Genomic DNA, 11954 nt, shown 5'->3' on the forward strand with positions numbered 1-11954 from the left:
TCTTTTGTCATATTTGTGCAGCCTCTCACTGAGGGCTGGATGTGGCCGCGGTGCTGAACTGACAGGATTAGAAAGGTTGTGTGTGTTCTGTGTAATTAGCCCCAACATTGTTGTAGAATCATCGCAGTATTCAATCCACTGAACACGGGCGTCACCATCACTGGAAGAGTTCTGTCCTCGTGACAGAGGAACACAAATTAGATTTGATTTGATATTGTGAAAACACAAGTTTCACTGAAGGGGAATTTGCATGTTGTTTCATCTTTGCTGGATTGAGTTAGTTCAAAGTATCACTGACTTTTTCATTTAATATATTTTGGTGACATTGCTGAGACCTGACACACATAAATAAATCTTTGTTGACTTTTGTTTGTGTCTCTGTGCAGGATCTGTTTGTCATTTTAAATTCCTGTTTGCCTGGCAAACACACATTTTGTCTGATGGACAGTAAATACAGTGACTTGTTCTTTTTTTCCTTTTTTTTTTTCCCCTAAATGTTGCATCAACACTCTGCACTGAGTGGCCTCTGTAAACATTGGATTTTTCCAGCTTCTGTGTGTTCTTTTTTCTTTTTTTCCCAGACACGCAGAAAGAAGTTAGCACACGATGATGAATTAGATTTTAATTTATTTGACTTCATTCCCAGCTCGCTGCATTAGAGGCTGAAAACACCCGCGCAGCCGTTTGTCTGCTCCAGTCTTATTAGGTTTCAGAAAACAAGGCGAGGGAATTGCATTAGCTTGTCTTAAGTTAAAAGCTCTTTGCTCTTTGACCAAGTGTTTCATTGTTATTGGGTTAATCAGATTTTTGCTGTCTTCATGGAGATGCTATCGCAGGCTAGAGGCAGTGGTGGGTAACCAAAGCAGCCGTGCACAGACACTATCCAGATGGGATCATCTTACGGTAATTTGGTTTCGGAATACATTACCAGAAGAGGCTCCTGGCCGAGAACGGCCGTCCCGCTACGAGCCAGGAGCCGGTGGCCACTGAGGCTGCGGCGTCCAGCCCGGGCTTAGCAGCCAAACCACCTGTCCTGCTTTCACACACACACACACACACACACACACACACACATCTCCCAGAGCTGTGTGACTTTTTGAAGACAGCCTCATGTTATCTTTTTTTTTCTTTCAAATCATATCTGTCATCCGATTCTAAATACCTCTTCCTTATACCAACAGGGCTTTGTTGTCCAATTCATTAGAGAGATTCCTGAGTCCACTGGCCACGCTGGAGCCCTCTCATTTCTGGTATCTAGTATCATTACTTTCACTGTAAATATGTCACTCAGCTCAGGCTGAGAGGGTGGGAGGGGAGAGGGAGCATGTTGACCCTATTCAGGCCAAATGGGGATGCAGAGTATATTGACACTTTTCTCTCTGTCTATGGACGTTCAATGTTCTGGTTTTTTTTTTTTGCAAGCATAGTTTGAGCTTTGTTTTAGCTCAGCTGACACATCAGGTCTCACACTTAACACTGGAAAATGATTATGAAATTAAATATATCATAATAAAGACTATCATATATACATATATCATATCAATTATTCAATTATTAAAGTGCTTAAAAGCATAAAATAGCTTGAATTTGCCAACTGTTTTAACCTAATCGTTTTTGCTCCGTGTAGTTGTTACAAATATTCATACTTGCAGTTTTTGTGAGGGTTAAAGTGATACAAAATTATATTCATAATGTCATGCTTTTTGATTAGTTTTTCAAGCCCCACACCCTGCTGAAATGACATGGACATGGTTCAAATCTAGGCAAATTTAAATAATTAAAAATGCTATAGAAGTAATGCCTCTACGATTTATGGAATCCTAGGCAAATTTAAATAATTAAAAATGCCTCTACGATTTATGGAATTAAAATAACATGTATAACTTTGGATTAAATGTGTTTTAAACACCTAAATATTTCTGTTAAATATAAATATGTAAAATATTGCAATGTGAAAAACAAAATTAATAGTATGAAACAAGTTATTTAGTTAACAAATCCTTAGCTATAATGATCAAAACGCCCCAAATAAAATATGTTTGGCAGCTAAGAAAAAAACAGAAAAATAAAGTATGAAAACATGTGAACCTCAAAATGTCCAAATTTCCAAACAACTCTCTGATTTTCTAGTTGAAAATCATTTGCGCCAACGTAACGTTTGACGTTCAGGTCTTACACCTGTCAGCGCTTCACAGCTGTGTCACAGAAACCACCAACAATCGCCACACGTGTCCTTTCCCTCTGTTGTTGTCCATGCTAACCTTGGACACCTCCTCGCCGCAGTGAGAGAATCTGTTTAAAAATATACCAGGTCCATTAGTCTATAAGGATAATGCTGGCCTACGTGAGGCTCTCGTGCCCTTGTGGCAGCAGAGTGCTATCACTGACACGGTGCGTCAGCACTTCTTCCTGTTGCTCCACAATGAAGGGCTCCTCTTCATTTACACACACACACACACATTCATGTATTTATACACTCACCCTAAGCACACGTTATAGAATGCAGAAAAAAAAAAGAGTCAAGAAAAGAGCAGTGAACGTTTCCCTGCACCTGACGAGAGACTGTGAACCTCAGCAGATTGGTTGAGAACTAACAGGAAGTAGTTCTAACGCCTTAACAAGTCCTTTATGTCAATTGATGTGTACATGGCACGAAAACACGTCGTAGCTCTGGTGTTGGTGCCTGTATGGGTGTTTATCAGCAAAAGCTATTGGTATCGAGCGGCGCGCTGTTTGAAGGTTATGTTTAGGAGCAGTAATTGAAATGCAAAATAACATTAGAATCGATGGTTAGTTTTGTTTATTTATGAAATCAATATCTAAACCAGTCAGGGCCAGAGCTCTGATTCCCACAGACAGGTCCTCTGGATGGCGCTGGTGAGAGTAGCATTAATAATATTTAGTTATTTATTTGTATTTATTTTTTGTTGACTGAGAAGCTTGTTACTGATGTGTAGACTCTGGTTTTGGTCAGCTGTGATCAACCGCTCCATTTGTGTGTGTGTGTGTTTGTGTTTGCAATTGAACTGTTATGAACTAATAATGTGGCAGATTTAACTAATCCTAATCCAACCAATAGTAAACACACAGCATGTGAACTCTGAGGATCATCTAGTCATGTAATATTTTCTTTTTAAGTTTTTTTTTAGTAGGTCAGAGTGAAAGTGAAATTACTAAATTGGGATATTAGATGTGCATGGTGGCCTCTGACCCAGTAGGTGGCAGCAATGCAGCTTAAGGATGCAATGAAGAAGAGAAAAATAGGACGAGCAAAAGGCAGGAGCAGCTCACAAAAAAATTTGAAGTTTTATATTTGGCATTAAAAATATATTTTTTGAAAAGTTATTGAAGGAACATATCAGGCGATAATAAAGCTGTCATGGTTTAATTCAAGTATTTTATTTTTCTACGCTATAGTTAAAGTCAAGTTTTAAATGTTGGAGGTGTACTGCTGTGTGGACAGTACGTATAGAGTGGGGCTCTGTGCTAAAGCAACATCAAGTTGGCCTATCCTGAAGTGATTCATTTTTGAACTTCAATGGTCACAGACAGTCGTCACCAAAGAACAATTAATTATTTTGTGAATTTTGTTTTGAAAATTCAGTTTGATTGATAGTACGTTTAGATTTAAACATATTTAAATTGAGCTCTGTGTTAACCAATGCTAACTAGAAATATTAGCCTACTGTATGTTAACATACTGTAATCTGATTCAAAATCTTTGACTAATGTAGCCTTAAACTTTAAGGCTACATTACAAATCAAATTTATTTTCATAAATATTAGGGGGAAAAAAATCATCCCATGTTTTCATTCCAAACCGTCCGACAGCAGTTTCACCCTTTATTTCACTGTAGTCCTGTGTGTGTGTGTGTGTGTGTGTGGAGTCGTCGACAGCCATTGAATTACGTGGCATTCTGCTTGTTTGTGGTCACCAAACACGGGGCACATTAAAATGCACTAAGTGCGATTGGATGGTCTCATAGTTGTTGACCCTGCCGCTGGGAGACTCCCTCCTACCTTATTTCCTCTCTCCTTTCCTTCATCCTCCCGGTGAATGGGTTGAGGCCAGACGTCGTCTATGTTTAGATTTTGTTCCACCCCTGAAGGAGCTGCATTAATTCAGAAAAGCTCCCCAAGTTTAATTATTCCTGAATGGTGTGTTGGTGGATACTGGCGTATAAATCAGTTAGGCCCACCCGCCTTTTTATTACCATCACTATTTATGGGGAATGTGTGGCAGCTGGAAGAGATGAGCCTGTAAAAAGCTAGAGGCTATTGCTGCGACTGTGTCAGACGGAGTCACAGCAATTGTGTTTTGAGCAGCATTAATTCACTGTTTGNNNTCAAGTTACACTTTTAAATAGATGATCACTCTGAATCAAGCACATTATACAGTCCAAGTATGAGGAAATATTTATATTTATGACGGAGATTAAATGATCTCTGGAACCCCATAAAAGTGTTGTTTTTATCTTCTAATTATAGTCGCTCATGGTTTGTGAATAAACACTAATGTATATGTGTGTCTGTGACTGTATATGTGGTCGGCTTTCTTTTTGTTTTTGTGTTTTGTTTTGTTTTTTATGATGAGGATAATTAATGGTGGCAGGGTGAGATCTCTGTTTAGTGCAGGTAGAGTTCTCCCCCTAAACAACAGCAGCCTATCAGAAGGAGATTAATGAAGTAATTTCATGCATGGCTCTGTGTCTCTGTCCCCCTCCACGCACTGCACACTGTGTCGAAACCTGTGATTTAAACTGGACTGGAGATAAATAGCCTCAACCTTGTACCATAACATCCACGTGCCATTGTGATGCAAAAAAAAAACACAAAAACATCTAGAAAATACTCAGTAATTTAAGTATCCAACATTGTCCAAACTTTTTCAGTGCAGTAAATTATGACAACTTTTCATAAAACATTTCAGTGAACTTTTTATTTTTTTGACAACAATCATTTGTGTAAGAAAAAAAATGCGTTCATCCTGGATGGCTCCATTTGAGAAAAAAAATGCGTTCATCCTGGATGGACTTAAATGTTTTTTTCTATCCGTTTACCAGTGGTCATCAACTGTCGGCTCAGGGGCCAAATCTGGCCCACTGAGCCTTCCAATTTGGCCCTTGATTTTTAATATGCAGATTTTCTTTTTTTCTCATATTTCATTTGATTTGTGTGTCCGGCCTCCAAAGTGTCCAAATTCTCTCCCTCAAAAAAAAAAGATAAACAGAAGCATAAAATAAGTCACAATGACTTTATTTTATCATTTTATTGTTTTTATTTTTAAAATATTTTGAAGACATTTTAGTTTCGATTAGTACTTATGTGAACCCAAAACAATTTAAATGAGAAAATCTATGGGAACTCCAATTTATGTCCAATCTAGGGACATATTAGTGGGTTTTGACCATTAATGTTTTAGAAAATGTGCGTAGAAAGATAAGCACCGTCAAAATGTTGTCACGTCCTAACAGTAACAGCACAGACGGCTAGAAGAGTCATCGTGTGAACATTTAGAATTTTCTTCTCCTATCTCTGTTGAGTTGGTGACAAAGAGCAAGTGTCCATGGCTAAGGATGAAAAATAAGTCATGGAATCAGGCCCAGGACTCACTAAACACACCTGCCCTGTTCCTGCAGAGATTGTATTGCGATATTGGCTCCAGTGCTTCAGTGATGTATCGCGTTTCACCAGGTTGTGTTTGATATCACTGCTCAGGCCTCTGGAGGAGAAGTTCAAGACGGAAAGTGTGGACATTTCCACCACCGTGTAAATTATAATTTTCTAGATATCTTAAGCTCTTGTACGTTTAAGTTGTCGAATTAAACCACGGCGCTGCTGCATTATGGATGTACAGGAAGCTAATCTTTTTCTAATGAAATGGCAGAATTAGAAATTTGATCCCAAACGTACCGCCTGCTGGACCAGACTTATCACTTTTTTTTTCTTTTTTTTTTTTGGTCCAACAGCGTGATGAGCTGTCCAACTGTTCCCACTGCGTCTCAGTGGAAAATTATTAACTCTTTGAACTCTGCAGTGGGACGTTTAGACAAGTGACACCTCCCTCACTTCCCCCACTGACAGCATCTCTATCATTAGCCATTTGTCTCGCTCAACATCCTGAACTCAGCCCCTTGTAAGAACTGGATCTGCCCAGTGCGGCCCAGACAGTTTACGTCAGACAAACAGCAGCAGAGCCCGTATCACCAGAGGCCCTTCTCTTTCCTGCCAGCAGCATCTCTAGAACAGGAAGGAGCAGGAGGGGGGGTGAGGGGAGGGGATCGATAGATGTGATCTGCTCCTTGGCCGGTGCTATCTTGTGGTGCTGCTGGAGCATGGGGCTCATGTTGTAGAGGAGTGAGCTCATGGCTTTATAAAGACTTCAGTGACATCACTGTGGAGCAGCTAAATATAATCCTCTTCTGGAGACTGAAAAACTTAATTGCCCAAGCTTCAGAGCAGCACGGTCCCCCAGCAGTAACCCTGCACGAGCCCGCAGCCTGTGGAACTATTGATCCAGGGCCCTCGCCCTCTGTTGGTCCCATAAACTCTCACTCTCTCTCTCTCCCTCTCTCGCTCTCTCTCTCTTTTCCCTCTTCACCTTGTGTATCACTTACTTTTCTTTTCCTGTTTTTCTGCTCCTCAATTTCCCTTTTGTTTGTCTCAAAAGATCTGCACGTCATAAATCTCTGTCAGCTTCTCCGGTGTGTCTGGCATATCCGTTAATAAAGTTGCCCCTCCCCTCGCTTCAGGTCCACCTTCTCTGCCCCGTCCTCTCTGTGCTGGTGCAGGTCTAATGAATGAGAAACTCCAAAATTAGGGGGGCCTCTCCCTCGTAGATTAGAATAGCTCCCCATGGAGTGCTGGGCTCGCCTCCAACCAAACCACAACCATCATCGACCCTCCCTGCACCACACACACACACACACTCACACACACATTTCCATCTTTCATATTGTGTTTATAGCCCCAACACGTTCACATGTGGACATCAGTCTGAGCCGACCGTGTCCAGACTCCCACACTCGTCCACACTTGGCCCAACAGTCATCTGGGCCACAGTCCCCTGATGGTCATTAACCTGGAAACACTCAGACACAGACGCTTCCTCCACACTTTAAGCTAAGCCTGTTTTGGAATCTGTATTCCTTTCCCTTCTCCCCAGGGCCGACCAGTACTCGTCCCTGGATCCCAGTCCGTTTTCATTTACATTTCCCAGTGAGAAAACCCAAACCGAGCCCCACGGGTGTAGAGTACAAGCTGCCTTGTGTATGTCTGTGACGTTTGTCGGGCTGGTCTCCACTCTGCTAAATATGAGTTCCTGGCTGTGTGTCGGAGCGGTAAGAGGGGGCCGTGGCCCCTCCAGGAGAGGTCAGGGTGGTGGCTGCCACTGGGTTCTGACTGTGGCGCTGGAGCCCAGTCTGGCTGAGGGGAGGTCTGTCAGGAGCTAATTGAGTTCGTCCAACCAGAGCTGACTCTGGGGCCAGTGGCTTATCAGGGCCACATCGCCTGGGGCCCTCCCAGCAGATCTGCCCCTAATGGGGCATCTGATATCACCATCACCCCTTTCTGCTAATGTCACCCCCCCCACCCCCACTACCACCACCTACCATTTCCCGCCCACTTACCCTGTCTGGTCAGGTAGCAGGGATGTGACTCCTGGGGATGAGGTTGACAAATAATATAAATTTGTGTTTACAGCGTCTGGTGGCCTTGAACGTGAAAAGGACAAATTCAAAAGTTTGGGAACTTCTCATTGGCTTAGTGACTCTGTATCTGGTACAAGAAGCCACTGTGTTGTAGTTTTGTGAGCCTGCAGTTAGTTTTCACTGTCAGTACCGGAGGCGCACACACACACACACACACACACACACACACCGGTTTATTTTTGAACATCTGTAACTTTAAGACGACTTCCTCTTTGGATTACTGCTGTAAAAGTCTGACATTCCCGCTTTAAAAAACACTGAATTGTTAAATAAGTGATTTCTTTGTCTTTACATAAAAAAATGCTTAATTTTATAGACGTCTTTTTGGCGGTGAGACATAAATTAACTTGGTTCTGTGTAGAAATTATGAAGTAGTTATTTTTTGTAGCATTTCTTCACTTTTTTTATATGAAAGAAAAAAAAACATTTAATGTGATTTTTAGAAATCCTCTTACGCACACTCTGGTACAGATGACAGTTAATGTGATTTTTAGAAATCCTCTTACACACAACGGGCTCCGGCACACTCTGGTACAGATGACAATTTATTTCTTGTTTGCTGAACAGTTGAAGTGAGTGGATGGTGCTGAGAAACCAGGATTCAGTTAATTAGACTTGACTTGAGAAACCAGGATTCAGTTAATTAGACAGAAAACACCAGTGTTTCCTGACACATTTCCAAGACTTGACCATAACAGTTCATTGGCAAGAATCTGGTGATACGATACATATCACGATACATGGGCAATGGTACGATATACTGCGATATTATAGACATGATGATATATTTTAAACAATTTAATTGTAGGAAAATTAGTCAGCGTAGTTAACTCTGTCAGCTGGAACAGAGGGATCTACAATAATCTTCACGAGGGTAGAAATAAAAGCAAAAAATGTTTGCTTGTTAATCGTTAATAAAGAAAAATGGATACATCGCTGTAGAATACCGATACGGAATTATGAAATGAAATACTGCGATATTTCAGTGTATCGATAGTATCTCCTGTTGGAAGTCCATCACCAAACATGACAGCAAAAAACGAGTCCTCGACAGAGTCTATGTTTTACATCCATCTAAATGCATAAAAGGCCTGTAGGTACAGTAGGATCAGGGGAGGATGAGTGAAGCAGGAAGCTCGCAGCAGGAAGTCCGCCATTGGCTCAATTATAGCCTGAATGTTCTGCCTTCTTACGGAAGTGTCATCCATTGTTCAGAGTTTTGCTTCCAGGGGAGGAAGGTCCTTAAGACTTGAGGGGAAGTGTGCCGTTCCCCTTTCTCCTCTCAAAAGTGGAGAGACAGCAAGCGCACGATGAGCTGCTGGATCATTAGGCCGACTAATCCTGGTCACGGCAGCACCACTGGAATAATATTATGGATCTGAAATGCTGTTAAGAGGTCCTCTCGGAATCAGATTAAAACCAAACTGTGCGGTGTGCCTTCGCGGGCCCATAACCTGCAACTCAGCATGAATTTTGATCGGGTACAAAGAGAACAAAAGGAGAGAGGGGGGGGGGGGGGGGGGGGCAGGACAGGAGAGAGATACTTCTCCTTTGGTCAGACAGGCAGCAGAATTTCAAACGACGTTACCTGGAGGAAGTAAGTAAGACGGAACTATAGATTTTACAGCATCCAGTCTCATAGTTCGGCCGACCCTTTCCTGTCTGGGCCGTCTGTGGAGAGCACAAGCTAATTAGCACCTGCCCCACATGTTGAATTATTTATCAGGACTATTGCTGCTGTCAAACTATTTAATGTTCGCAATCCATTTCACCATACAATGGTATTTATAGATTTAAATTGGACCTGTCCCATTAGAGATTACGAATATTTATAGAAATATTTTAGACAATTTGATTAATATGCCAGGTTCAAGTGGTTGGTATTCCCTCAGTATCATTAATCAATATATGCAGGCTTGTTAAAAACATAAGCATAGCCGTGGTATGATGTGTCATAGCCGAATGAGTTAAGGGGATTCTAGCCGGCACATTTATTATAAATGACCACATTGAGCTGGAGGGGAAACAGTTAAGACACTTATGCAATTATGCTAAGTGTCACCCTGAGGATGGCCTTTGAACCGGGGGTTAAGCTTACTCTGAATTTGTGAAATAAAAGCTAAATGGAGCCATCTTGCGCCCCCGTGTTTTAATATATAGCCTTTAATAATCCAAGTGCAGGTGCCCTGTCGCACAGGTGCACATATCCATCTGAAACGGAGAACATAAAGCAGATGAACACGGAGCCGTGCATTAATTTATGGGGATGCAATCTGCATGTATTATCAAGAGCGGCAAGTTCTATTTTAGAGAGGCATGAAATTGATTCACTTTTTCAATTTCCGACTGCAAGGACGTTTAAAAGTACAAGTGGATAATTTTTAAAGAGACAAATACCGGTGGACTCTGGCAGTGTCATTAGTAACATATGCTGTGTTTAAATCTTACGCTGCTGCATTAAAACCTGTATCGACAGCGTTTTCTGCAGCTGAGTGGCTGTTGTGTGTCACTTCAATATAATAGAGGCTTCATATTGAAAGAATTCCGGGAGTGCTCAGGCAAAGGCTTTATTCCACAAGGTCAACGGTTTTAACAGGGGGCATTTTTTATTATTTATTTTAGCAGTTAACCTTTTTGTGAATTTCCCGAAATGGTAGGCACCTGGAGCGCCGATGAATATACATGACAGCAGGGAAGGAAACCCGGGAATGAGATTTAATTTGACACGCTGACCCCCATCTCCACGGGCCTGGGAGCCAGGGTGAGAAAATAAGGTTGACCCACTGACCCCTGGGCCTGAACCCCTCCGTCACCCATCCTCACAATTAAATCAGCCTCAGAGAGCAGGAGGCGGTCCGGCCGACCGGTAGGGGACGAGGACCGGGCCTTTCATCCCTGGCGTCCTCTGTAGCTCTCTGAGACGGACAGATACGGCCCAGGTCGGGCAGAGAAAGTCCAGAGGGAGACGGCACTGACGGTAAACTGACGTGTCAAATATGTAAACATTACCATTAGTTGGCAATATGCTAATGGAGCTAATGTGCTACAGCCCAACTTGTGCTGTGTAGCTGCCACTCACTGGGAACCCCAGTGTCTGAATTAGCATAAGCCATGCAAGGCTCAATTTTGTTAATGCAGGCAAGTGGAGGTGACCTCTCACCCCTGTTCCCCGGTACCCAATGCAAAGGGGGTGTGTGCGTATGTAAGTGTGTGACCTCGCCTTGACCTTGGAGGTCATTGTGTCTACACAGCATCCCCAATACATCAGGTTCTCCATCTCCCTCTCCAGTTCTGGTTACACTGAGACTCTGTTTACTGACAGATAACTGACTTCAACCTCTTTCTCCTGGAACCACCAACATTTTTGTCAGGCATGAGTGACGAGTGGAAGAGTGGACTGAGGGCCACGGCCAACAGGAACTGTAGTCGTTTTATGATACGATTTAGCTCAATATATTTAGCTGTTTGTTTTCTAGAAGAAAAATACTGAGATATTGATTTTAACATATACATTTTTTTCCTGCCTTTGGGTGTAAGAAAATATCGATACACTGAAATTTAAAGCACTATCTTTTTTTTTTCTTTTTTTTTTAACAACGTGCAATTTCCTGCCTTGTCAGGTCAGTGTTTGAGTCAGTAATTATGAAGTCCATTTTGAAGAAAACTCTAATTAACTGTTAATGTAATTAAAAATATATTATCTGAACATGATTACAGACCTGACACACACATAACATTGACCTGCCTGAGCACCGGCACCACTCCAGGATTTGAACTCTGTCGTTGTTTTCATATCTGAGGTTTATCCTGTAATCTAGTACATTTGTCCTTATCTCCAGAGTTCTCTCGGTCACAGTTGTGTTAAACCCGCGGAGCACGGAGTTTTACTCACACACATTTACTGTTGGCAAACAGTTGTTCTCTCCCGTTGTTCCTTCCAATACAGTATTCAGGTGGAGGCTACAGAGCAGAAACAAAATAAATCCCTGAAGGGTCAGGGAGGCGGTTTCAGAGTGCATTTTGTGGCCACAGTCAGAGGGAGTGCACTTTAGCTCGTGCACGTCGCAGCATCAGTTTGCTTGTACTCCAAAATACAGTTATTAGGCTGACAGTGAAAAAGTCAATATCTCAGCATCCTGTTTTGTTTTTGGTTCACTGCTGACTCAAGGAGACCAGCCAAGGTCCATGTACACAGATGTCCCTTGTAGTCTCTCTTTTTTTTTTTTTTTTTTTTTTTTTTTGTGT

The 11954-nt window shown here is 42.0% G+C and overlaps 1 protein-coding gene across 16 annotated transcripts in view; it reads left to right on the forward strand.

Annotated features, from left to right (window-relative positions):
- esrrb (estrogen-related receptor beta) overlaps nt 1-11954 on the forward strand; it is a 59701-nt gene that overhangs the window by 10356 nt on the left and 37391 nt on the right. For 12 of the 16 annotated variants that reach the window (XR_003050459.1, XM_025058074.1, XM_025058063.1 and 9 more), the window contains one exon: nt 1182-1250. The exons of the other annotated variants lie outside the window; for them this stretch is intronic. Coding sequence is in view for 10 of the 12 variants with exons in the window: in XM_025058074.1 (XP_024913842.1) it covers nt 1182-1250 (69 nt within the window). In the remaining 2 variants the exon portion in view is untranslated. The remainder of the gene's footprint in view (nt 1-1181; nt 1251-11954) is intronic. 16 annotated transcript variants of the gene reach the window in all.

The sequence above is a fragment of the Cynoglossus semilaevis genome, chromosome 1 (assembly GCF_000523025.1).
Source record: "Cynoglossus semilaevis isolate Cse_v1.0 chromosome 1, Cse_v1.0, whole genome shotgun sequence".
In the NCBI taxonomy this organism is placed as follows: domain Eukaryota; kingdom Metazoa; phylum Chordata; class Actinopteri; order Pleuronectiformes; family Cynoglossidae; genus Cynoglossus; species Cynoglossus semilaevis.